This window comes from Pieris rapae, chromosome 12 (genome assembly GCF_905147795.1).
Source record: "Pieris rapae chromosome 12, ilPieRapa1.1, whole genome shotgun sequence".
In the NCBI taxonomy this organism is placed as follows: domain Eukaryota; kingdom Metazoa; phylum Arthropoda; class Insecta; order Lepidoptera; family Pieridae; genus Pieris; species Pieris rapae.
The window spans coordinates 4,488,345-4,516,266 of NC_059520.1; the positions used below are offsets into that span (position 1 = coordinate 4,488,345).

Below are 27,922 nucleotides of genomic sequence, written 5' to 3' on the forward strand. Positions count from 1 at the left end.
TTACAGATTTAAACCCCCGTAGAGAATTCATTAAGAAAATTTTGTCGTATTGGTTGGTATCCTAAAACTGTTTTAATTCACTTGAAGCAAATTGGGAAGATTAAAATGCTTGAAAGATGGGTACCTCACGAATTGACTGAAGCAAACCGGCAATCGCGCGTCGACTGCTGCGTTACATTACTAAACCGGCACAATAATGAAGGTATTTAAACCGAATCATTACCTGTGATGAAAAATGGATTATTTACGATAATCGGAAGCGCTCAGCGCAATGGTTGGATCCTGGCCAGCCAGCCAAATCCTGCCCCAAGCGAAAATTAACCCCAAAAAAGTTAGCCGGTATTGTTCATTGCAGATTTCTCAAATCTGGCGAGACTATTACGGCTGATGTCTATTGTCAGCAATTGCAAACCATGATGGAAAAGCTAGCGGCTAAACAACCTAGGCTGGTCAATCGCTCCACGCCACTGCTACTTCACGACAACGCTAGACTGTATTGTCGTGAAGTAGCAGTCGTCGTATGTCGTATGTGAATTGGAATGTCTAAGAAATCCTCCGTAGCTTGCTCCGACAGATTACCATTTTTTTCGATAATTGGACAACTTTTTGCAAGGGAAAAAATTTAACTCTGATGGGGCGGTCCAAATCGCCTTCACAGCTTTTATTGATTCACGTCCGACTGGTTTTTTTAGTAAAGGGATCAATGAACTACCTATGAGATGGCAAAAGTGCATAGAAAACAATGGTTCATACTTTTATTAATTTGTAAGGTGTAAGTTAAAATTCGAAAATTATGAAATATCATGAAAAGGAATCAGGAATGTCATACAATTTTGATATTAGTAGGTATTTTTTTGAAGGACTAGGCCTTGTACAGAGGTATCAAATAGTAAGATCTTTATAACGCCACTGTATGACGGTGATCTTCATACTTATTCACGTAAAATGAAGGCACGGGTAGGTGATTGAACATCTGACGTTTCAGAAACTCGCGGTTATTATTAAAGAAATTTGACAACCTGCCAGATTTTGAGATAACATGATACCTAGCCAGATTTTTGTAGATTCTTCACTTATTTAAATTAATTAGGTTTAAACGGAAGGAAAATAAAACTATAGTACTCAGAGATTATCAGAATTTAAATAAATTTACAAACCTTATACAACTAATATGAATCGTGTAAAATAAATAAAATAAATCAGCGGCGCTACAACCTCTTTAGGTCTTGGCCTCAGATTTCTGAATTTGTTTCATGATCATTTTTAAGTGAGTGATCAGCCTCCAGTGTCTGACACACGTTGTCGACTTTTTGGGTCTAAGACATGTCGGTTTCCTCACGATGTTTTCCTTCACTTTTCGAGCAAATGTTAAATGCGCACATAGAAACTCCATTGGTGCACAACCGGGGATCGAACCTACGATGTGGTGTAAAATATTTATCGTATAGAACTTCATTATTTCAGACCTCCCACATTCAAATAAAACGAAAAATACTCTTGGAATAATATAATTATATCACATTCCTCGATACTGTACACCTAGACAAGCACTTATTAATACGTATAAATAAATTCATATTCTATGAGGTGGAGTCCCATTCGATAAGATACGCGGGCTGATGACCTGAAGAATTACGGCGAGCTAAAACACGAAACGTTTGCCCTGCGCGAAAATACGACTGGACACTTGACTTCAGGGCGGATAGTGCGTCGGGTGCGCAGGCGCCGCTGTCCACCTTATGAGGGCTCAGTTGCAGGCTTTTAACACTATTGATAGTTGTATTATTTGTGTTTCGTCGCGAATTTTCATAGTAATTTTTCTCCTGCCGCTGTCGAAGCCTGCGCCCGTGTGCGTTTGTGTTACCGCTCGGTGGGACTTCACTTTCCGTTGGGTTGACGACCTTTGATACGTCGTCTGGCAGTGGACATGACTTATTCAACTGAAAAAAAACAAAGATAATTTTAATTAATACTGTTTTTTTTTCATTCATAAAAACTAAATGTTACTACATTAAATCACTGAATTGACTAATTTGACAGTGTAAATACCAATAATAGTTAAAGAGAATTATGAAAAAGCCTGATATATAATAGTAAGTAGAATATAGACTCAATATATATATCGAAACAAGCTTAATTAGCCTAGCCTTTTAACTAAACGGCGTCGTTTAGTAGTGGTGAAATATATTATATATTCGCCGCAGCGTTAGTCATTATTTGGCAGAAATAAAAAGATGAAACATAAGACACAGTCAACAGGCTAGGAAAGTAATGAAACATCAACAATCCAAATCATTTGCCTAGCTGTTTGATCAACTGGCTGAACATCGTTTAGGTCGCTAGTTAAACGGCTAATTAAGATAGTTGGCTGCGACATATAGATAGAATATTTAGTCAATAAACAACTATAAGTAACCAATACACACATTTTCGACTTTTCCAAATTCGTTTATTATAAAAATATTTTGTATTACGTAATAATGACAGCTACATTCACAATATTTCTTACCTGTAACTGTAAATGCTTCTTCGGTCGTCTATACTTTCTTCTCTTGACTTCTCCGTTGGGTCCTATTACTATATCTTTTTCACTAAGCTTTCTCTTCAAGGGCCTAACGACAGGCCCAAACAATGGGTTTAACTGATTTGGCAGTGAAAAGCGTGAGTTCAGTCTTCCATTTTGTCTATACACATTCATATTAGACGTAAAGGGCTTAGAGTGAGAGTTCATTAGAAACGGGTTGTTCTTCCCTTGAAAGTCCTTCAGGGGTGGTATTATTGCATCTAACGTTCCTCTACTGGAGGTCTCGTCTCCAGAAGACTCTTCTGGCATTAAACTAAATGGTACACGGTCCATGTGTTGGAGGGACAAAATTTTGGAATGTTCTATGATATTTTTTGTGGATAACTTTGATACTTCCAGGTTCATCGTTGCAAGTTTGGCCGAGTGAGTGATCGTGCAATCCTTATTGGGCTCATCTTTGGGTATTTTGTCTAGCTGAGGCAGACGATCAGCCGTTTCACAGGTTGACTTCGCTTCATTCGATTCTGATAGGACTTCGGACAGTTTTTCTAAATGATCTTTGGTGTCGGATTTTGTTTCCGTAGAAGTACAAATTGGTGAGGGCTGGTCATCCCGTTCACATGTCTTTGCTGATTCATAGGAACTGGTCGAGTCGTTTTCAGAATTGGAGTTAAGATTTTCATGAAACCGCTTTCCCATCATCAGATTTAGCCAATGTCCATCAACAGGTACAATCATATTATGCTGGTTATTTTTATAGGAACTCTTTTCATTGTTACTACTAGAGGGTAGGGAACTGAAAACAAAGAAATTAATTAGTTCTAATAATAATATTAAACGACCAATAAAACTATAGTTTGTATACAAATATATTTTGTTATCGAGTTAACACATTAAGTAAACTGAATGATTTCTTAGCAACAAAGGCAAGGTCTATCTGTTACATTTGGAAACCACAAAAGATTTGAATTTCTTAATTAGATTTTTACTGGTTCCTTATGTCAAAGACCATCAGATACGCCTAGTTCAATATTTATTATATAGGTTAAATGTCTTACCAATCTTCTAGAGATGTGACAGTTTCCGGTGATGGGGGTCGAGGAAGAAACCGTAACTTCGGAGCATATTCACGGACCATGTCATCCGTCAATGGAACGCCTTTTTGAACCTATTGAATGTTTAAAATTAATTAATCCGAAAAAATATACAGTGAAAAAATAGTATTAAAATAGTTATGAATTTTGCGCAAATTTTACATCAGGCGCATGTTCAAATTATGATTGAAGACGTGAGTAGATGAAGGTTTTAGATATGTCGTATTAGAAAATTGTGTTTATATCATATTTTTATTTATTTATATATTTATTGACACTTCGTTGCAGTACTTAAAATACTAATAAAAAAAACCACAATACATAAAAAATTACAAGGGATGCAACGAGCGGCCTTATCTCTAATAAGCGATCTCTTCCAGGCAACCAAACCAATTTTTTTTAAAAGAACCTATCCTTAATTTTTTTTTTATAGAACCGGGGTCAAACGGGCAGGAGGCTTACCTGATGTTAAGTGATACCGCCGCCCATGGACACTCTCAATGCCAGCGGGCTCGCGAGTGCGTTGCCGACCTTTTAAGAATTGGTACGCTTAATGTTTAAAGACAAACCTGTTCCAGCGCAGAGAGCTGCAGCGGCGGCGGCGGCGGTCTGCGCAATCTCAGGCCCCAAATCGTAGCGCGCTTCTTCATCTCCCGACCGCACTTAAAACGCTTACGAGAGGACGTCAGGGCCGTTAGTATACGCTCCCTTCTCTCGTTCACTGGCGTCCGCCACATCTGCAATTAATTATTCAGTACAAAAATAAAGTTATTATTGGAAAATGCTAGAATTGTGTTTTAAATTATCTCATATTCACTAAATTCCGAGCACAAAAAGCACAAAACTATGTTATATAAAATAAAAATTCACCTAAAATCAAATATTATAATATATGTAGAGTTCAAATACGTAGCAGACTTGTCGCGAATGCCAAATAGACATTTGTTACACCAGAGACAAAATATTTAAATCTGACTGTCAAGAAAACTTATAACAACTATACACAAAACTAGATACAATTAAAATGTTATTATTTTGACGTTTTATCTTTAAATTTCAGTTTCATGCAGTTTGGCGATGTAGATTCGAATGTTTTTCTCTCTCTCTAATTCTTGTTTATTTGTGTATTAAGTTCTTGACTGGGAGAAGCTATGATGTTCGTTTAAGTTTTTGAAGTTATACTTCATTTGGCGCGATCGTGAAAAATGATGAGAGTGAATTTTTACGATGCGCGCGTACATCGACACCTGAATTCAACATCGTAAAGTTCGTTCTAGGTGGCATGAAAATCGATAGCTATGTTCAAGTTGTATATTCTACTATTTTTATATTTAGAACACATAAATAAATATTATTTTGGTGTTTTTATTTAATATATCAGTTATATACGTACATATATACGTAAACACGGCCGTGTGACAGAGCCATGCCAGACATTTTAAAGACAAAAAGGTGTATTTGAAATTAAAAAACGTGCATGATTTTTGTACGTCGATCGTTGTCGATGCGTTGCGTTTCATAGATTTGTTGTTGTAGTATTCGAGTACTATGTGATATACTGATGATACCAAGCCAATTGGAAAATTGTAATAACCAAGCGCGAAGAGTTGATACTCGAGTACGTGACGTCATACTCCGTCGATACCATCATTTTAATTCATGGTCAATGGTTTTACAAAGCCCACAATTTCTATTAATCATGAAAAATCATGAAATTCCGTTATCAAATAGGTAATTAAAGAAATTCATACTACGCAAAATTAAATCTAGTTTCAATGATTGAATATTAAATATATTTGCTTATAGAACAGTCGTGATAATACTAGGCCATATTGTGGCTATCAATAATTTAACTAACTAAAATACCTAACATATGTCAATAAACATTTGATAAATCTCGTCAAAACTAAACTCAAACTAGAGCTATTGATTGATACGAGTGACGAAGAGTTTATTCCCAGTTTTTCTTTTCTCAAAATTATTTAAATATAGTTTAATTTTGAATTGATAATTAATCATTGTTTACTATAATAAATAACCTTAAAAATATTAATTTGTGAGAAAAAAAAAATTGAACGCTACAGTCCTTGTTCATGTCTTATATACTGTCAGTCTTTCTTGACCGTTTTATAAGCAGTCGTGGTTCGAACCTACGACTTGAAATTGAGATTTGCCAATCCTGCAATTCTTTATCAGTCTAAATATTAATTACGTAATTTTACCTTCTCTGGAAGCTGCAAAGCATGCCAATTGTCCATGATATACGGCATGATGACTGTATCCAGGTCGAAGTAATTAGGCGCGTTGTACGCGGTGAGGTTGTAAAGGGCCAAATGCGCCAAGTCTAACCAGCATAACTCCAAACGACGAAGGAACTCAGTGCCGCCATTGCAATTTGCACACGCGAATATGTACAGCCTGGAAATTTATTTTTCAAAGATTCAGAGAAGTGTCTACGCTTTAATTGGTAAACGGTATCCTTGTCTATATTATAAAGATCATTTTTATATATATTAGCATTTACTACTTGGCCCGATTTAAACTTTTTTACTATTAATATATAATAAGCATTGGACTGCTAATCTATAGCTAAATACAGCCTTTGAAAAGTTTAATGTTTGAGAGAGACAAATCATAAAAATCAATTTTTGGCAATATGTGTGTGATGATTCAGACAAGAGGTCATATAGAAATTTGTCCACAAAAGGCTGACAAATTTTGACATTTATCAATAATAGATATCATTATTGTTTTTGTTTCTATAATAAGTAAAAAAAAATAACTTACTTATCACCTGCATATAAAGGATACTGTAAACTTGAAACACATCTTTGGTGAAACCAACGGGAACATCGACAGCATAATAACATCTAAAATAACAATATTTTTATTTTATTTATCTTATATTTAGCCTTATAGAATTTTAATATTAATTAATAATACTTGCCTGTGCTAACCAATCACTTTTCTCTACACAGTAACAGTGTCCCTCGCTTTGGTCTTTTCCCGCGTCTGACGCAGCTGACGAAGTTGTTGATGCGGTCTGTAAGAATAAAAAAGCTCAATATCAAATTTTATTTATTATTTAATAAGAAAAATAATACAAGCAACATGCTACAAACATTATAAAAACATATGTATGTGACTTTTCTATACTTTTTTATAATTTCTATAATAAAAAAGAGTTTTTAAATATTTACATACATAAACAGAGAAAGATATGCATACATGAGCATCAATGAATTTACAAGAGAAAAATTATTAGATAAAAAAAATCAATTAGGGGTCGCAAATAAATGATTTTGATTACAAATTTATCAAAAACATAAATGGAAAAGAGATTAAGTTTTTCTTTAACCAACCAAAACGTGAGCACTTTTGGCCTAGTGGCTTCAGCGTGCGACTCTCATACCTGAGGTCGTAGGTTCGATCCCCGGCTGTGCACCAATTTCTTTCTATGTGCGTATTTAACATTTGCTCGAACGGTGAAGGAAAACATCGTGAGGATATCGACATGTCTTAGACCCAAAAAGTCGACGACGTGTCAGACACTGGAGGCTGATCACTTACTTGCCTATTATATATATAGGTTAAAAAAAAATGATCATGAGACAGATTCAGAAATCTGAGGCCAAGAACTACAGAGGTTGTAGCGCCACTGATAAATTTTTTTAACCAACCAAAAACTGTAGCACAATTAATGTCCTATATACAAGTGCGTTGACCTAGGTCCAATTTCAGATCCTTCAAAGGCAATACGTTTATTACTAACATCACAAGGTGGAGTTAATTCCTGCTGCTGCCGCCGTTGCTGCCCGCCCTTGAACCGGAATAGGTCAGTTCGCTTGCTCGCGCGATTCTCGGCCGCGGCTACGCGATAACGTTGGTCCACGCAGCGCTTGCAGTGCCATGATGCACCTGAATTAGTTGGCTTTTAAGCAACAGGGACTTACAATCAGGGACGTTGTAAGTTTAAACACCTATCCGCAAGATATTTTCTTGTGTCCACTTAACACTTGGTCATATAATAAATGTATTTACAAGGAATCTACATGTGAGACACAAAAAACATCTACATGAGACTGTATTTGTGTGATGTTTATTCATCTGTAATTTTGATTGACAAGCAATACATTTTCAAAGACTCTAAATGAAGAAGAAAACCTTTTTCAACAAATAGAGACTATTTATACTATCTGTACTTTACTGTATAAATAGTCATAGTTGTAGTAGTAGACTTTTAACTTTTTTTTTTTTTTTCTCCCTTTGGACTTTTAACTTAACAAGTAAATTGCACCCCTGTAGGGTGGGGCCCCATGTTGGAAGATACTGACCTTAGGTAACTGATATACATAAAAGAAACTAGTATATGAATTTACATCGAATACAGAAATAAAGTTTTTCCCAAACATGAATATGGAATGAACTCCCTGAGAATGTTGACCTGTCTTCTACACTGAATTATTTTTATTTATCTGAAATAGTATAAATTTTGCTCACCATTGATCCAAGCATCCACAGGCGGTGTGTGGCACTTAGCATGATAACCCCTACCACACATATCGCAAGCAATAATTGCATTTGTTGCGGGACTAGAGGCCGGGCCCTCTCTCCGTTTGCACACGACACACATAATCCTGCCATCGTCAGCTGGTGGGGCACTAAGCAACTTGAGCGTGGCGACCGGCGCCCACGCGTGAGTCCCATCTCCGAATTTGACCAGACATCTAGCAACTCCTGTTCCCACTTCACAAGAATCATTGTCATTACTAGTGCTCAGCTCTACTATTGTTCCTGAGAACAAATTGGTTGATCTACATAACAATATAAAAATGAATCACCTGTGGCTGCTGGCTATTTTTATACTATTAATGAGTAGTGCAAGACATGCTTAAAATTAATTAAAAGATACAGTTCTTTGTTAGATTCTTACTTTTTAGGAAGACATACATACAAGCTACATTTATTTCATTTTATGAAAATATAAATGCAACACTTGAACTAAATCTCTCTAAGGACTTATAGACTTACTATTTTACTTTATGTTGGTTTCTTCCAAGTGATTGTTTTAGTAATAGTTTATACAAAAACATAAGACACTCACACATATTCTAGCTTCATTTTGAAAAGAATTTAATATTATCTATATTATAATGTCTATTCAGATGGCATTGCTAATTTTATATATAGTGGCAGGTTCAAAATACATGCCTCACTGTGTGGTTTTGGTTAGACTAATTTGGGTTTATGAATTTTATTAAGAGAACAAGATTACAACAACAGATTATTCTACATTTTTTACCCCAACAATGTATTATATCTCTTAGGAAGATGATAATTTTTTTATAGCAATTGACTTTCTAATACTCATTACACATAATCTACTACTACTAGTAAAATATATTTATGTAAGTCATACCTAAATAATATCTCCCATCCTTGTTTGGGACAAGTACATCATCTCCACAGTGGAATGGATTTATATTACTCTTTTCAGTATTAGTTGTAGAGTCTGGCATTGCATCCTGTGTTTCTTCCTCTTTTTTCTCATTCTTTTTGTCTGGACTCGGTGGTATTGTTTTGTCAAAGTTGCTCAACAGGGCATCGATCAAGGATAGTTGTGTTGACACCTCTTTGAAAAAGATGAGATGTATTGCTTAAGTACATTAAAAATAGATGCCTATCTAAAAATATGATTACATTTAAGAGATTATTAATTTCTATTAAATTGTATTCAAGGCATTATTATTGGTTAATTTTGTAGGTTCAAGGCTGGCAAAACAATCACTCTAATCAAAACAGAGTATTCTACTAGGGTTGTAAATGATGTGTGGCAATTTGAGCCTTTGTAAACATTGTATTCTTAGAATAAAAATTTCTTTAAAATAAATATAGAATAATTCAGTATAATAATATATACTTACATTAAAATAAATATCCAGTTGCATGCAATAATCAAATATACTAGTTATTAATTCTGGGTTATATCGTTTGAAATAAATGTAAAGTTAGGCAGGATCAAACATGTATTAAAAACAAAAAGGGTGGAGCAGAACATTTAAATCTTATGGCAATCATTATAAGATACCTATATAATTAGATGACTTTATGGTCCAAAATTTAGCTAACTATTACTTTACTTACAAGAACCCATTTACAAAGAGATGCTATAGTACCAGTCAGATGTCACTAAATTTGATAGAGCTCATAAAAATTATAGTTTATGAGAGATACTCAAACTGATCTGTTTTGGAAAAATACCTTTCTGTACTCCCAAAACACGATGAGAGAGTAAGCTGGGTGAACACCAATTAAAGAATTTTGGATCGTTTAATGCAAATAGTACAAACTGATATTCGGATTTATTGTGTACATTTAAGAAAGTAGTTTTTCCCGTGTATTTTATACTGATTACTAGAAATTGAAACATAAGTTCACTCGTACGTGTAGTATTCAATCAAAAACGGGTAACAATAACACCAATATAGTAAAGGTGGACTCACCAGCATTAATATCCATTTCCACACTTTAAAGTATGCAAGAGGTAGAATAAATAAACGTCTAACACAATTGTAAATTCATTTTAGGTAACAAACACTACACGCATTGGCGCTACTGCGGCCATTAGAGTAGTCAAACGTCGAGTAATTTTCCCGCGGTTAAAATACTTGAAACACAACTTAACATGAATGAATATAACAATATAAAATAAACATTTTGGAGTCAACACAATAAATTATTTTTTTTTAAGTAAACTAAATAAGTTTTTTTATCAGTTTGCTAAATTTATCTAAAATACTAGGACTGATTCTTGGATTTCTAGGGGCAGCAGAACTAAATTTTAATAGACTACAGATGGTTAAATACAGTGAAGACTTAAATGTTTTTGGTATAGAATAGAACCACAGTAGCTAAATAGTCGCAGAATATATTAGCAATAATGAATTGACAGAGACATTACACAGTACAGTAGTACCCTTTGTATAATGACTCTATGACACTGAGTAGTGACAGTAAATATTTATGAAAGGGAAAAGTTTTTTTTCAGAGGAAAATAACTAAGAATTAGAGCGCGGGAAGTGTAAAAATAGGCGGGCGTCTTTTTTTTGGCTTAAATTTTGAAAATTAAATTAATATAATAATACAGGATCAGTTAAGTTATAAGGTGTATATAGTAGTAGTTATTGTTGATTATTTATATTTTTAGTTTGTCTTAGTAGCCTGGTAAGTTATTTTATTTTATTATATGTAGATAAGAATTTTTTTTCTTGTCGTCCGTGATGGAGCCCGAAGACCCTGGAGGGACATCCCTCCAGGTGTCTCATGTAGTCACAATCGATGCGTCTGGAATGGAAACGGAAGGTTCCATTATCGATACAGACTGCTCGGATAGCACGAAGTCTGTTAAAAGAAAAAGAGTATCTGTTAGAAATGAAAAAAAGAGAAAAAGTTCCCAAAATTTCCCTAATGATTTAAAAGACAATATAACTCCTAAAGTCATCGAGTCTGATGTTAAAATAACAGAAATACCCCCAAATGAGGCTGCCCACTCTAACAATATTTCAATTAATCCTCGCGTTGCTAGGTCGCTTTACCAGGCGTCAGACCCTGCGCCTTATGTTGTCCATGTCCAAAAAATCATGGAAACAAATCAAACTGGATCTGTTCACCCCATACAATTTGGATTTTTCCTTAAAAAAAATTATGTAAAAAGCATTGTAGAGGGAAGTATAAAAAAAATAGGGAGGAATATGTTGTCATTGCAATTTGAGACATTTCAAGATGCTAACTTATTTTTAAATCATAAATCTCTCAACACAAATAAATACAAAGCCTTTATTCCGGCTTTCACAATCACCCGCATGGGAATTGTGAGAGGTGTTCCGTGTGACTGGGATGAAAAAGAAATTTTAGAAAACATTGAGCTTCCGCAGAATTGTGGAAGTCTTTTGAAAGTTCGGAGGTTAAACAGGAAGATCTTTGAAGGAGAGAATTCCAAGTTCATTCCAACTGAGACTGTAGTCTTAACCTTTGATGGGAAGATCTTACCTACCAAGGTCTTTATATGTTACAACTCCCTACCTGTAGACCTTTATATTTACCCCACACTGCAATGTTTTAATTGCTGCCGTTTTGGTCACACCAAAATGCAATGCAGAGGCACTCCAAGGTGTTACAAATGTGGTGACAATCATTCAAGTATTAGTTGCAAGACTGAAAGGGATGATGCTGTGTGTATCTTATGCTCTGGTTCTCATTTTGCAACGGATAAAAAGTGCCCAGAGTATGCTAGGCAAAAAGCTATTAAAGAAACAATGGCTAAAAAGTCAATATCATATTCAGAAGCCAGTAAAGTCCATCCACCAATTTCTAAGTCTTATGCAGATGTTGTTGCTTCTGCGTCATCGGCCCATTCTGGTCCGAATATTTCTTATTCCAGTCCCTATAATTTAACAAGCCCTACTAAGACTTCCACACAGTCATTTAGAAAAACAGTATTCATGAAACCCAAAGCTCGTCCTAAAAATGTAAGTAAGGGATATGATCAAAAAACGCATGCAGAGCTTATCCAAGATTACAGCAACATTCCTTCCTTTTCTACAGGTTGTCTCAACAACTATAATGATTTGTCAGAAATAATAACAAAGGATCTCATCATTTCCATAATACAGTACCTTTCACAATCTGACATAATTAAAATACCGTCCAACGATGCCCCTTCTACAAAAAGTTTTTTAACTAATGAACAGTCAAGACCATCCACAAAACCAGTCTCTGGTGATTCAATGGAATTGGCGGAGCATTAATAATAAAAAAAGTGACCTAATTTTTTTATGAAATAATTACAAACCATTTGCCGTCTCTCTTCAAGAGACTTGGCTTCGTCCCGGATTCAATTTTAGAATTCAAGGACATATCTGTCTTAGAGAAGACAGAACAGATGGGTATGGTGGAGTTGCACTAATTCTTAGAGGAGGTGTGCCTTTTGTTCATATACCCATCCCTAATCACAGTGATAAATTTTCTATTATTGCTGCTAGTGTAAATAATATTTGTATTGTAAATATATATATACCTCACCCTTCCACTTCTACTTTGACGCTTGGTAAAGATATTACTTCGACCCTTATATGTATGAGGCTGGGCCATGCATGCATACCCTTGCATTTGGCAAGGCTTAAACCTTTTGCCTGACGACACATTTGAGTGTGGCAATGACGTTGGGGGTTTTAACCATATATTTTTTGCCTGTAATAGACATGAACGTTCCGCTTTTATTTCCTCGCTTTTATCCATAAATATTCCTTTTCCTACTTCTATTTCTGTCTTTTTATCTAATATAAATATTGATGTATATAACATTTTAGCCAGTTTCATTTTTCATAACAATATAAAATTATAACCTATGTTTTATGTATATACGTACTTATAATAAAATTTATCTGATCCTTTTCCAAATTCCGTACTAATTTCCTATCCAATAAACCTAATAATGCACTTCCTAACTTTTGTACATGGCTGACGCACAAACCGTGCAGGCCAAGAAAGGAGAAAAAAAAAAAAAAAAAAAAAACTAAGAATTAAAAATCGTTAATTAGTTACAGTCAAAAAATTCTGCACCTCATCAAGTAATACAATCTGAAGATTTCTTAAAATATTATACCGTAAAGGTTTATAATGATTAAAATTACTTTATTTTTCTCTCAGATTATATATTAACTTAGGATTTGTAATCACTTATCATAACAGTCAAGAATTATGGGTAATGCGGGTCTAAAGCAACACTATGAAACTGCATCGAAGACTGGAGTACTACAAATATCTAATAACAAGCCAAAATTGAGAGAAATACCTACAGAAGTTTACAAATTATCAGAAAGTTTAAGGAATTTGGACTTATCCAAGAACAAAATTTCATGTATTTCTGATGATATAACAAAGTTTAAGCTGTTAAAACAACTAAATCTAAGTGACAATTCTATTCAAGTTTTACCAAGTATGTTAGCTAATCTAAAAAAACTGGAATTGTTAAATGTTTCCCACAATTCTATACAGTTATTGCCGCACCCAATTGCTGAGTTATCAAATTTAAAACAAATATATTTAAATAACAATAAGTTTAAACAATTTCCAAAACCATTGATTGGACTCAAAAATCTGGAGGTAGTTGATCTATCTCATAACAAGATTGTTGAGATTCCAAGTGGCATGGCAAATTTTCATGCAATGGAGTTAAATTTAAGTCAAAATGAAATCTCTGTTCTTTCTGAAGATTTACATGAAGCACCAAGACTTAAGATATTGAAATTAGAAGAGAATTGTCTGTGCTTAGATACAATTCGACCAAGCCTATTGAGAGATTCAAAAATTCACACTCTCAATGTAGATGGAAATTTATTTGAATCAAAACAATTAGCTTCAGTGGAAGGATATAATGAATATACAGAAAGATATACAGCTATGAAGAAAAAGATGTTTTGATGTTATCATTACAGTCACACATGGCACATGGCACAACAATGTTTCATCAACTTATAAATAAAATGAAATATTTATTGTAATTTAGAAATTTGTAAATTTTGCACATTTTAGTCATATTTTATAAGTTATTGTTATCTATTAATCAAAATAAACATATTTAATTAAAATGTTTTTAATCAACATTTTGTTTTAATTTACTCTCTTAAAATTATTGTGGCAATTTGTAATATTTATTTATGTTGTTAAAAGCAGCTTTTGTACATCTTTTTTTGAAGTTTGTTTGGCATAAAAAGCATAATTAAATAATATATATATATATATACATATATAATTTGACATAATGAAAAAAAAAAATGTAATTTTAAATGTTGTAATTGTTCTATAACAAAAAAAAGTAAAACATTTAAACTCCTGCTGTAATTGATTTTACAAATCGCCATTTACGCGTTCATAAGAAGTAGTTATTCTGTAAGAAGTAAAGTGCCCTACATCACTACTTACTTTTAATATCAGTTCTAATTCATAAAACAATCTTAATACATGTGAGAACTTTAAATGACCATATAATAATGATAATAATATATTAACTTTTTTTACTTTTATTTCTAGTAGGTAATACACATGTTACCAATTTACGCAATATACTTACAAAATAACCAATTTATTGAAAGGGATAAATGGCAGGAAATTATGTTTACTCGTATCTATAGGTAGTGGGTAGCAGATATGTGTAAAAAAAACCAATGAATGCGTTCTAGTCTTATCATTTATTTTGTTTAAAGTTCATATTTAAAATGGCGTTGTAGATCAGAGTGGCCTCAGTCAACGGGCCTCACTCTTCAGAGTGCCTCATTATTACCTCATAACGCATTTGCGTTGAGTCAGTAAGATAGTGGTGTGCGTTCGTCAGTATTGTGATTGAACTACTAATACGCCAGTGTTATCGGAATAAGGTATGAAATGCACGTCTCAAACATCTTAATTTTAAAGTGAAAGCAGTATAAATTTCGTATACTTACTTTTACTACCAGCGTAATTAAGAAGACAATCTTTCCATGTAAGTTGTTATAAATTATTATTGTAATAGGATTAAATATATAAAAATTATAATTGATTTTTAAGAAAAATAGTAGTTTTAAATTTTCAAATGTTAATAAAGTTATCGTTACTTCTTCTGAGAACATAGATATTAAACTAATGAATATAGATTTTATTGTTTTATGCTGAGTAGTACCATTCTCATTATTATGTCTGCTGAAACCAAATACTTTGTACAAAACGGTTACTAATGTTTTTGTTTCTTTTTCATGTGCATATATTTTTTACTTAAGTTGAACATGTTCTTGTATTGAAAATTATAGATACTCTTAACACGATCTTAACAGCTTACCAAATACGATATCAATTAAGACTACATAATTCATAAAAATCAATCATAATTGAATTTTACGTACATATTTGAAATGTATACCTGTTTTGCGCCCACTCTACTAGTTTCACATAGTTTTGATAGATCAAGACACCTGCTTAAAATACTTTATAAGATTGTCTAAATTGTTTATGAACTATCTATCAATCGCTTAATTTATTGACAAAAATTTCTGTGACTTACTATTCGATTTTATTTACAAGTATTATGTCGATATAAAACGATAATAGAAAATGATTTAACGAAGGTTATCAAAAGGGTATCATAAATATAGTTAGGACTTAGATACTAGATCTAAACACTCTGAGCCACACTGTTAGATCAATCAATGATGATACTGTTTGTTTTATTAAAGAATTGTTTGACAAACTCATAGCTTAATATTCTTTGAATTATACTTGCTGACTTAATGTATAACAAATTTTGTGGAGGTGTATATACAATATTTAATGAAGACATTTATAGGCTGCTGTGGTCTAACCGTGCAGCCTATAACTGTGTTAATTGATTAAGAGAAACGTGAGAAAAATAAGGTACCTAACATAAGCTTGCGTTGTGTTAGTACATATAATTAAATAGAATTATGAATTTTGTAGGTGTTTCGTTAATACACATTCATAATTTTAAATATTAGTAATAAAAACAAAATCTTTGTTAAACGTAACTTTTTAACTCATTAAAGTGACGTTCGTATGTGATCACGTATAATACATATAATCATGTTTGATTTTGAAAATAATATCCTGCCCTGCAACAAACAACCTGCGATTTATTGTTTCGCTGGAAAACCACCCAGGATTTGTTAATAGGTATCTAATTTGCTTGAACGACTAAGTCAAAGAGAACATAAAATATTCGTTAAGCCGATTAAAACGCGTTTAAATTTCACGATTTCACAATTATTTAAATTGAGCTAAAATTATAAACTGTAACGAAGTTCCGACTTTCATATACAAAACATCCGAATCATCTTGTAGAAACATCCAAGTTATGGTCATTATAATAATCTCATAAAACATTGCAGCCTTTCGCCGTATATTACCTAGTCATAGAGGATTAATATAATGGTTCTATACCTGAAATAAAATCAAGTTTTTTGTCTGTAATAAAAGTTGTCGTTAATACCTGAAAGTCACTTCTGTCATTATTTAACGAAAATTGTAGTAATAATAAATTATGGCATATTAAGACGCTTTAAAATATTGAATTGTGTTAGATTTGCAAACATATTGTGTAAACGGTTTGCTTGTTCTGAAATTTTATTTAAAAATCAATTTTAAATAATGTGAAAATTCTGTAAGTATTTATAAAACTGACGGTTACGACTTACGGCCCGTAGATTAAAGAATTGTAAAAATATTTAAAAAAAGTAATTGAACTAAGGTCCATATTCTCATAAACTATCTTAAGTCACAGTCTTGCCTTGAGTGCGTAAAACTTTATAAAGAAAATGGTTTTTCAGGTACTGAAACCAAATTTAAGTTTAATTGATGTTATGTAATATAAAGTTTTAAGTAGGTAATTAAAATTAATTATGTTTAGAATACTGCACAGAAGTAGCCAAAAATAAAAATTCTTAGAACTACAAAATTCACTTTAAGAAATAAAAATATGCATAGATACTGAAATACTCTAAATGTTGACAATGTACATATTTAAAATTTAAATTATTGGTAACGATTTTCAAATCATATACTACTTATTTTTTTTAATACTTCGACGCAACTCCGGCAGAGAAAATCACTTGGAGGTGTTCCAATCAAGGTCCCCCGAGACATCTACATAATCAGTATTATCAAATTCTTGTATATGATTTTAAAATCCAACCCACTAAATTAATTAATCGATTTATTTCCAGGTCATACTTATTTGTAACTAAGTAACGGAACGTAAGGTGATTGTTGATTTACGGAATCGAGTCTTGGACTGGGATTAGAAAATTCACATTGATCCCGTTAAAAAACATATGCATATAATATTTCCCTTCTAGAACTCTTTATTATCAAACAATATTAATAGATTAGAGAAGATTTTTTTTAAATTATCTTATAGCTTTAGGCCAGTTTCAAGTTAAAGGTAGGGAAACTAAACACGAGAAAAAATAACGAAATACATCAAACGGAAAGAAAAGGATAAGTTAGAGAAGTTCCTTAAATTTCTATTTTTTTTCAGGTAATCATAAATGTGATGATCCACTTTTAAAAATGGCTGCCTTCGACGTTGTACTTGGCTGTGTTATGGCCCTTATGATCATTTTGTTTTCCATAAGTTCTACTGTTAGATATTATGTTAAGGTGAGAATATTCAGAATTTATAGTAAATAATCAAATTTAATTTAATTTTAAATGATCGCAAAATGATAAAGACGTGATAAAAATGTGTCGGTCAGAAATTAAGGATGTTTGGTGCCCACAGAATAGATAAATAAAGGGCTTGAGACATCCCTTCGGGACAGCTGTGACCCACTACCGTCAAACGAATTTGTATGAAAATGGTCACGTGACAGCGGGAGTTAATGTGATTCCCATACCGCAGTGATGTCGCAGATGTTACTACCAAAATACGATTCCACATAAGTGATAAGAAATGGTTGCTTAGCTAGTGTAATCGACAATTCGAATGTATATACATACATTTAATTTCTGCTTTTGAGCACTCAAACCTTTTTAAAGAAAAAATTATCTTACATAACGCAAATTACTAAGCATATTTCTAGTGTTAAATGTAAGTTTTTTGTTGTTTATTTATACACTTGTGCATTCTGATTTAACTATTTTTCTATACAAGGGTTGCCTGGAAAAAATCGCTTGTTTGCGATAAGGCCGCCCGTTGCCTAATAACTTACGTAACCTGAATTTTTTAAATGTGTGTTTTAGGTAAACGTAAATAAATAAACGATTTGAATACTTCACATTTTGTGTGAACATAAAAAAAAAATGGGTTTTCCGTTATCAATTCCTGGTACAAAGTACACCAGTATTCTGCATAACGTTTGACATTTCCTTGATTCATATCATGTCTACAGATGACCGCCCGTAAATATTAACGAGTGTAAATATTTGTTGTTCCAGTTTACATTGTTTGTGGTGCTATCTCTTATATTTGCGACTGCGCCTTTACCCCTGATGTTGTTTAAACCTTTTGACCCCAAGAACGCGCTGTAAGTTATCTGTTGCATGCTCTTTATTACCCTAACGAATTATACTTAAGAAAGATCTTCACTATTTTATTTTTCTGTAAGTATTTTTACAAAACCATATATGTCCCTCGTTACACTATTATATTGTAAATTGAAATAAAATGTTTAAATGTGAATTTCGAGGAAACTTTTTTTTAAAATTTAGAATCTAAGTTTTGTAAGTAGGTATTTTATTTTAATTACGACATATCCAATTCCAATTTACGCTTCGACTGGGAATCAAACTCAATGTCGCATGGCCCACTTAACTTATTAAGAAACCACCGATACCAGCGAATTAGCGAACTCAATGGTTTGATATGATAAAGTTGTCGTTTAATATATTGTCAGTTCTTGAAATTTTCTTCTATCAAAAGTTCCGTAATTATTTCAGAGTTAATAGTTTTTGTCCAAGCGATAAGTGTGCGTTTTATATGATTCCTTGTATATTTTAACGCTTTCGTGGCTTAGCCGTTAATGCACATGTATAAACCGGTTTGATTCTTAGGCTCAGTAATTATTGTTTCTGATTGGAGGGTTAAACAATTTGAGAAATAAACAATTACTAGCAGACTCGTTGCCTATCGAAAGGATACGGTAGATTAAATAACAACAAAGAAGACCTTTGATAATTTACTACTTAATTTAACTTATGGCTGGATCCACACTTACAGTTCACGGTCCGTTTTCGGGTTGATAAAAATGATTAAGTGAAAAACAATGAATACTATATGTAACACAACATACATAATACAAATGATATACAAAGATTTCACCAGCCGACCATTAGACCCAGAACCCACTGTGAACAGCGTAAGTGTCCAGTCCAAAAAAGTTTAGTTGTTTTAAGCTTTACGTTTTGTTAAGTCAACAATAACCTGTGAATTGTTTAAATTATTTTAGTATACCAGCAGCTTTATTACGGATGACGGCTCGTATGCTCGGCATTCGTTGGACGGTTCGTGGAACCGAGAATGTTGACGATTCCAGAGGCGCTGTAGTCCTACTGAATCATCAAAGCAGCCTGGATTTATATGGTTTGTTTTTTTGACAGTTTTTGACAATTAAAATTAAAAAAAAAAATTAATCTTAATCTGTAGTTTTTTTTATTTACAAATTTGGTAATTAATTAAATTTACGTAATCTAATAACACTTTGGTTTTTACTATACAAATCGTAACTATTAATACGTGTATTTAAATAATTAACTTTATACACACAAGGTTGCGAAGTAAACATTTTTTTTGGTCTAAATCAGCCTTTTTGTGTCTCAATTTTTGACAACAATAATTTATTCGATATAGTGTTTACCAGTAGGTACTTATTGAAATTATATTTCGGTACATATTTGTTTACATGTGTTATCTTAGAGTAATATTTATTTCAATTGTCAGAGTATAAATACTTTTCGATATTGAATAATGGGTAGCAGACAACATATAACCAGCATTATCTTATGATTTTATTTTATGCTGGCAAACATTGGCACAAGTTTACTCATTGCATTTACACAACTTAAAACTCATATAGCATGCAATTATTAAATGCATTAACGATTCGTATTTATTTAGTTTTAATTACTAGTTATAGAAATGTATTTATATCCGTATCGTAGAAAATAACACTTATATTTGTTACTAGAATGCATAATTAACGAATCGTGTTAAATCGGACGTATAAATGTGTTTCTATCCCATTCAGTTGATTGTCATGCAAGGACTTTACTATAATATGACGAATGCGTCGACCTTGTAACGTAGTAGATAAATCCCTATTCTATTTCAATGTAATAAATGTTATATTAAAATATATTACCTAACCTCATATTATATTCATACTATCGTCATTGATTTTGGCAATAATATTAATAATTGTGACAGCCCATAAAAAGGATATGACTTTCAAATATTTTTCATAAGAAAAACAAGAGAAGAACTACAAGAACGTAATCATTATTGAGGCTAAATGAAGACGTTAATTATTTTTTTCAGTGTTGGCAGTGCTATGGCCTTTAATGGCGAGATGCACGGTGGTGTCAAAGCGCTCTCTACAATTCCTGGTACCATTTGGCACCGCAGCTTGGCTTTGGGGCACAGTGTTTATTGATCGAGGGTCCGCCTCTTCAGCGCGTTCTGTCCTCAATCAACAGACTAAAGTTGTCCAAGAGGAAAAGGTTCGTTGTTTTTATACTGTTATCACAGAAAAAATAAATATTATTTTGATTTAATAATAATCATTCAATTTTTAACAATTATAATATTTAATGATAACGACTAAAGATTGCGTGTTTCAAAGGAATAATATTCATGATAATTGTTTGAATACATATCGAATTATGAGTTGTAGATATATTTATATTTAATATGTATATATATACACACAGTTAATATATTATATTGTCATAGGAAAATGTAAACGAAAAGCAGCTAGAACTACGATTACGACGCAAATTACTTACAGTTGGAGATACATTTTCCTGTGTTTAGTGAATATGATAATAATTAAAAACCAGTAAACATATTTGTAAAATCAGTTACTGGTACAATAAGTAGTTTTCATGCAGCTCAATGTTAAGAAGTATTATTAGAAATGATTTGTCCATATATAGTATGCAAATAATGCAGTAAAGAAAAAATATTTTAACGGACAGTACATTGCGGGTATTTTACTATTATTTTTTAGAAAAGGGATCTCTTCAAACGGTTCACTTAACTTCGTAATCGAATGTATAGTCTGTCGACCTAAAGCCGTGAGTTCAATTTATTTGCTATTATGGTAGACGCAAACGCAGACTACACAAACATTTCTGCATCTCGAACCGTAATTCACACAAACCTTAGCTCGAAAAGCCCGCTATGTACGTTAATCACTAAGCCATACTGGAAACAAATTAGTATTGTTTAAATTTAGTAACATAAACACTCAATAGTCGGCGGACCTATTAACACGAAAAACACGTTTAACAACAATGTTTCAAGGGTAATTGGGTTTGGTGATTTTTTTATTTATATTTTACAGTTAAAAGTCATACAATATCCCCGCCATGAAAAACATTTCTTTAGAAATACCGTTCCGTCCTACAATTTGCATTATTTATTTAACAAGGCATTTTTCTGTATGCTTTTTTCCGTGCGGCTAATAGATCTGTAAACATCCTATTGTTTGCATAAGCAAAACATCATTTTGTCATTACTCACATTTTTCTTGCGGGCTTCGTAATTTGTTCTTTTATATATAAACTGTTTTCCTGATTGATTTATTCGCATAAACTATGAGTGTAGGTATGGAATAAATGAAGGAATGTTTAATAAGAGCGAAATCCACAGCTACAGGAAAAACATTCCTGAGTTGTTGCAACTGAATTATATTTTTAAAAGTTTAAAACAATTTTATCTATGGAAGTTTATTTAGCTTTACTAGTATATGACATATGTACGATTTTTAGGTCATATACTGTTATAGATTAATCTTTAATTCAAAATAGATTCAAATATAGATATGAATTAGCAGTAAGGCATTTGAATAAAATTGCTTAAACAAGCGACGTATTTTGGGTCAACTTACTGTCATACTTGTCGATTTCAAAACAAGATACCATTTATTGCTGATAAGCATTTCAGTATCTCGAAAGTTAGGTATCGTTTCAACACGCTTATACGATACGACGACGATAATTTTCAAATTCCTTTCGATTCAATAAAAAAAAATATCTTATCACTATTCATCTAGAATTTAGATTCTAGATTCTGTTGATATTTTTATATATGAAACGTATAATGGAGGAACTCGGTTACCAATAAATACATATGTAATTTGGTTCAGGATTATATTTTGAAAACTAAAATGTGCTGAAACTATACAAATTCTGTATGAACGACGTATGTTCGCGTTTCCGTTAGTTTTAAGTCACCCTGTACGCCACATGGGCCTTCGAGTCGGGAACGGGCCGGCGAGTTAGTGGTTATACTGGTCGAAGATAGGAGGAAGAGCAGCACCTTCCTCCACAACGGCCAAGTGCTTAAGTTTCCCCTTAACATTTAGATACGATAATCAATTACCGCATTTCGAACTCAGGGCCTTCGCGTAACCCTAAGTAAACTCTCCTCTTTAAACTACCGAATCCACGGAGTAAAATTACGATATTAAAATTTCGATCGCATCATTTAAGTGTTTACGCTGTGGTGAAGAGATAAATCAGTGCTTTAATTAATCAAGTATAATTAGATTACCATTAAGAAAAGCTGTCTATAGGAAAGTTGGGGTAACCTTAACATGGCGTAACTTGTGCTACATGAACTGGCTTTAAATAATACAAAATATTTAAGAATTTTGCGATACTATATTCTATATCGATTTGATACGTTATATGAATTATAAATGTGATAATTAGTTTGACCTTAGAGGTGTTACTATCATTAACGAAGCACGCGGTTATTAATATATTGAGTTAATTATTTCATGAACAGTTGCGTAATTTACGTTTTTGACATTATAACACGTTATAAACGATCACATCATATTTTTACAAGATTTTCGACTCATGGAAATGAAAACATTACGTGATTCAATTAGGTAAAACGTGCACTCTACATTAGAGTTAATAAATTTAATGATATGAAACCACTTGCTTGTAATGTAAAACATCGTTATTAAAAAATAGTGAAGCATAAAGGCCTATAAATAATTGTCCAATTAAATAAATTAACTACGGTGTCATAAGATGTAGCCTTTTTGTATGTATAAAACTTTAACCTATATTTTCATTGTATTTAAATTTACTTCTTGGGAAAAGAACATTCCACAGGTTTGATAAGGTCATCGCTCGACAAATAATTGGTCATTGTTATTTCATTATCAACATTATACATTTATAGTTGATTGTTTGTTTGATATAAAATGTTACATACCTTTATGAACTATTTGGTAAAGAAATAAAACCTTATTAAGAATATACCGTACTAACGAAGTTTATAATTATTTACAATATTTATACACGTTTTAAAAAGCAACGTAACATAAAAAATCTGTATTTTCAATTATTTTAGTGCAATTTTCTGTAATAACTAGGTAATGAAGGAAAATATTGGTTCAAACACATTAATAATACGTTATATTTAAGCAATTTTATTAGAAGACTAGCTTGGCAAACGTTGTTTTGCCATGTTTTTGTGCCAAAAAATTAAAGTTTATAATTAACAAAAAAACATAAGGGATGATTGTAGAGGGGTGAAAATTTAGGGTTGCATGTATTTTTGTATGGTGTATCGTCATCGTAAAAACGTCAAATTTTGTCTAAAAAATTTAGGGGTGGACCACCCATAACATTTAGGGGGATTAAAAATAGATGTTGTTCGATTCTCAGACCTACCCAATACGCACACAAAATTTCATGAGAATCGGTCGAGCCGTTTCGGAGGAGTTCGGTTACTAACCCCATGAATTTTATATATTAGATGAAACTAGAATTTTATATATTAGATGAAACTGTCAACAGACTGTTGCTGTTGCTAGCAACAGTCAAAAGTCCATTTCACAGTATTAATTGTGTTATTGAGTGTAATCTGTATACAATCTACAGACGTCAGTCACATGACACTTATGTCAGATTATGAAGAGCGTTTCTGAAAATAATATTCGATTCGTTCGAATGTTTAAGATATCTCTTATAGGGAGCTACTATCTTGGTGTTTAATTTTGTCGTACAGTGTTTTTATAGAAATATTTAATAATCGAATGATGTAAGAATGATATATTGACGTTTTTTACGTTTACAACTAAGGTACGTCGTAAGGGCTGGTGCGACGATATTTTAAGAAGCACTCCTGAAATTAAGAATGTTTAAAGCTTTATTTATACACTAATAAATTATCCGACTTTTACAATCTTGTCAAATACCATATTGCAGTGACAGGCTCCACTACATTTACATTCTCTCTGAAATCAAATCTCTCTTAATGTAAATACATGTGAAAACCGTGCAAAAATATGTTCAGTACTTTTTCGTATAAACATAGGCGACCGGGGTTTCATAATATTTGTTGCAAAGTCCACAAATTGATCAGAGATATCATAGATAAAGATAAACTTGTATTGTTGGTCAAACGATGACTAAAAATCGATAATCACTTAATACGTTAAGCGATAATTGATTGTTTGTTTTTTTAACAATTCAGGGGGTCTGTATCGCAACAATCTTGATTTTTGTAATATGGCAATACCAACAATAACAATTACTTGATATTTAAGTTCTCCCCTAAATTTATATGTTATTAAAAATGGATTCTGTTTAGAGGGTATATGCAAAATAGCATGTTTAAACATTCGAATGTTGGGATCTTTGGGTTGTACACCGACCGTAGACCTACGTATTCATTATGTAGATTGCATTACGTTTGAAGTATACAATAATTTATTCAATAAAATAAAAATTGATGTTTCGGAACATAAATGCATTTAATGTACAGGAATATTTAAAATACTGAAAAAAAAATCATTCTTAGGAGTTCTTGCCTAAAGATTGTAAGAACCTGTTATTAACGCTGTCGAGAGGAGATGCTGAGATAAATAAAAATGTTTGTATATTTATTTTCAGCGAAAACTGTTGTTATTCCCTGAAGGAACGAGACATTCTGGTGACAAGCTTTTACCATTTAGAAAAGGTGCTTTCCACGTAGCGATGAACGCAGGAGCTCCAATTCAACCCGTGGTTGTATCCAAATACCACCACTTGGACTCAAAGAGGCCGTGGTTTGGATCTGGTAAGAATCTTTTTTCTAGAAAACAATATGATACGATCTGGATATTGTTTGGTTTGGCTCGTAACAACAAATCAACTACTTAATTTCGGTTATATATCACTTGGAAACATTTTTGACAATTTAAAATTATAAATAAAATAAATTGTTTTACTGTTTTCCGACTTTTAAGACGAAACAGACGTTTAAACGTCAAATTTGGGTGTTTCATAAAATTATCATGTGATAATATAGGTACCTACCGAATATGAACCTAAGATAATTTACAGATTACAATATGTATTGTAATCGGTTCTACAATCTCACGACATATTTATCTAATATTTAGAATAATACATAGATATTGTTTTAGATTTAATATGTTATAATTAGGTTTTATTTAAATTTGTATAAGAAGCTGATGATCAATTAACCTGTGCTTGCATTTTGTTGAGAACAAAGGCATTTTATTTTTATAAAATAATTACCATAACAACATCCGACTAAGTGTCGACTATTGTTACATCCAAGTCTCAGGGTTATTTCGTAATATAATCATATCCAGAACGTCACGGCCTACTGAATGCTGTCTCCGATACTATCGACATATTTGTGTGTTCGCAGAGTGAATTCACAGAAGCGATATTGTGTATAATATATGCATTTTATTAAATGATTCTCGACATTATCGTATTGGCATAGTCTGTAAGGATAATGTTTGTTTTTTTGTAATAAATAAATATATTTCATGCGATAAAAGACAAAATAAAAATAAGTTTTTGTTGTTTTTCAGGGGAAATAATAATAACAATATTGCCATTAATCGAGACTGAAGGTGTTAAAAAGGAGGAAATCTCATCCCTGATTGAAGTTGTACAAAATAAAATGCAAGAGGAGTTTACAGGGACGTCGGCGGAGACCTATGCACGAAAAGGTTGATTAAGGTATGACAGCACTATTATTGGTAAGGAAAATCTTTATTACACATACTTTTTCACTTATTTTTGTGTTTTTTTTAAATATTATTTTATTATTATGTTATTTTTGAGAACGAACCCTACGACTTTTATCAAAATAATGTACTAAGTATTGTACACATTGAAAAGATCTACAGAAAAGTCCGTGATGGTATATGTCTATATGGTATATGTCGCGTATATTATGGGAGCGTTCCAGCGACGGAAATAACATACATAATAAAAACCTGCTTTTCATCAGCATTGCACCCATGCGAAGCTGGGGCGGGTCACTAGTTAAATTATATAATTCGACATACATTTCTTTATATTAATATCCACATATGGATTTATTTATTGAGATTTGTTTTTAAGAATATAAATCATTGTTAATAATTAATTTGCAAGATGAAGGTCTAAATTGTATAAAAATAGGTATGTTTATATATTTGATATCATCGGAAAGTTTATAACCTTGTTATCGGTATAAACAAGATCGTAATAATCAAGGTTACCAATGTCACCATTTCATGGACTTTGCTAAGAAATTATCAGAAGGCATTAATTGAACAAATTTATGTACTCTGTTGTTAAACGTTTAGTGTAGTGTTTCAATAAGATAATAAATAATATCTATTATCAAGACGCACCTATGAAAGATTCTTTAATAACCCTATTTTATTGATAAAAAGCTTGCCAACGCTCAGCACAATGTTACATCGCAAAAAAATCTCTATATACTAATTTGAATTTGACAAGCATTTATAGGCAAACATGACATACACGAAGAGATCAGATATTAAATATATTTAACAAAACAAAAAAATTCTAGTAAAAAAAGAAAAGAGCGTACCAACTCTTAAAAAGCCGGCAACGCACTCTGGAATTGAATGTCCATGGGCGGTATCACTTAACATCAGGTGAGCCTCCTGCCCGTTTGCCCCCTGTTCTATAAAAAAAACAACAAGAAACTAAACAAAAATCGATTTTAATGTGAGGTGAGCAACTATGAATATCCAGACCTAGCTCGTTTATCTGGATATCGGTGAGCTTTGGCCAAAACGCGTTCTACGAAAAGGCGGGACAAATGGGATAATGGGATACCTGGGTTATCAAGAGAGTTTTAGGCCTTGATATCGATATTTACCAAACATAGGGGTCGGTAAACTAGATTATAATCACCTAGGTGGCTTAGTGGTAAACGCACTTGGCGCATAACTTGCAAGGACCTGGGATCGAAAATGTGCCTTGCCTGTATGAAACAGACCAAGAAATGTGTCTACCGAAGGTTTAAAAAGCTTCGTCAGAATAATTAAAGTTAGAATATACGAATCATTATTATTTTCTGTTTCAGGTTGTTGAGACAACGAGAAACGGGGCTGTGATAATTCAAATGTTCGTGGTGTTATAGGTATTTTTATGAATATTATTTTTATACAATAAATTATTTACTAAAACGTTTTTTAATTATACAACCTTGTCTTAATATACATTTATTTTGGTTACATTGTCAAATAATACAAAA

The 27,922-nt window shown here is 32.4% G+C and overlaps 3 protein-coding genes and 1 long non-coding RNA gene across 7 annotated transcripts; 2 read left to right on the forward strand and 2 right to left on the reverse strand.

Annotated features, from left to right (window-relative positions):
* Positions 1 to 1,492: 1,492 nt before the first annotated feature.
* On the reverse strand, positions 1,493 to 10,473 carry LOC110993732 (polycomb protein Pcl). The gene is made up of 11 exons (XM_022260085.2): positions 10,122 to 10,473; positions 9,038 to 9,250; positions 8,119 to 8,412; positions 7,391 to 7,536; positions 6,566 to 6,661; positions 6,406 to 6,488; positions 5,841 to 6,036; positions 4,188 to 4,355; positions 3,583 to 3,692; positions 2,510 to 3,320; positions 1,493 to 1,940 (listed from the first exon to the last, which is right to left on the reverse strand). The coding sequence occupies exons 1-11, from the start codon at positions 10,135 to 10,137 to the stop codon at positions 1,581 to 1,583; spliced, it is 2,493 nt and encodes an 830-aa protein (XP_022115777.2). The 5' UTR covers positions 10,138 to 10,473; the 3' UTR covers positions 1,493 to 1,580.
* Positions 10,474 to 10,694: 221 nt separating this feature from the next.
* LOC110998102 lies at positions 10,695 to 13,186 on the reverse strand. Its single transcript, XR_006750544.1, has 3 exons — positions 13,046 to 13,186; positions 12,695 to 12,867; positions 10,695 to 11,019 (listed from the first exon to the last, which is right to left on the reverse strand). It is a non-coding gene; the product is annotated as an uncharacterized LOC110998102 (long non-coding RNA).
* On the forward strand, positions 13,183 to 14,235 carry LOC110993723 (leucine-rich repeat-containing protein 57). Its single transcript, XM_022260076.2, has 2 exons — positions 13,183 to 13,247; positions 13,327 to 14,235. Exon 2 carries the CDS (start codon positions 13,378 to 13,380, stop codon positions 14,098 to 14,100), a length of 723 nt encoding a protein of 240 aa, XP_022115768.1. The 5' UTR covers positions 13,183 to 13,247; positions 13,327 to 13,377; the 3' UTR covers positions 14,101 to 14,235.
* Positions 14,236 to 14,903: 668 nt separating this feature from the next.
* On the forward strand, positions 14,904 to 27,854 carry LOC110993734 (1-acyl-sn-glycerol-3-phosphate acyltransferase alpha). 4 transcript variants are annotated; one of them, XM_022260089.2, is made up of 8 exons: positions 14,904 to 15,157; positions 17,702 to 17,793; positions 18,601 to 18,689; positions 19,611 to 19,744; positions 20,699 to 20,880; positions 25,300 to 25,465; positions 26,235 to 26,385; positions 27,752 to 27,854. In XM_022260089.2, the coding sequence occupies exons 2-7, from the start codon at positions 17,734 to 17,736 to the stop codon at positions 26,378 to 26,380; spliced, it is 777 nt and encodes a 258-aa protein (XP_022115781.1). In that variant the 5' UTR covers positions 14,904 to 15,157; positions 17,702 to 17,733; the 3' UTR covers positions 26,381 to 26,385; positions 27,752 to 27,854. The 4 variants fall into 4 exon arrangements, with proteins under 4 accessions (XP_022115781.1, XP_022115779.1, XP_022115780.1 ...); XM_022260087.2 differs by having other exon boundaries at positions 14,905 to 15,157; positions 17,702 to 17,823; XM_022260088.2 differs by having other exon boundaries at positions 14,907 to 15,053; positions 17,702 to 17,823.
* Positions 27,855 to 27,922: the final 68 nt, after the last annotated feature.

What these genes read in the sequence shown, in the direction of transcription:
- LOC110993732 (XM_022260085.2), bottom strand. An exon ending in GGATGGGAGATATTATTTAG is followed by an intron (nt 8,413 to 9,037) that starts GTATGACTTACA and finishes ATTTGTTCTCAG; the next exon opens with GAACAATAGTAGAGCTGAGC. An exon ending in AATTAACTCCACCTTGTGAT is followed by an intron (nt 6,662 to 7,390) that starts GTTAGTAATAAA and finishes TTATTCTTACAG; the next exon opens with ACCGCATCAACAACTTCGTC.
- LOC110993723 (XM_022260076.2), top strand. Translation starts at nt 13,378, where the DNA reads ATGGGTAATGCGGGTCTAAAGCAACACTATGAAACTGCATCGAAGACT.
- LOC110993734 (XM_022260087.2), top strand. Translation starts at nt 17,734, where the DNA reads ATGGCTGCCTTCGACGTTGTACTTGGCTGTGTTATGGCCCTTATGATC. An exon ending in CTGTTAGATATTATGTTAAG is followed by an intron (nt 17,824 to 18,600) that starts GTGAGAATATTC and finishes TTGTTGTTCCAG; the next exon opens with TTTACATTGTTTGTGGTGCT. An exon ending in AAGCAGCCTGGATTTATATG is followed by an intron (nt 19,745 to 20,698) that starts GTTTGTTTTTTT and finishes TATTTTTTTCAG; the next exon opens with TGTTGGCAGTGCTATGGCCT.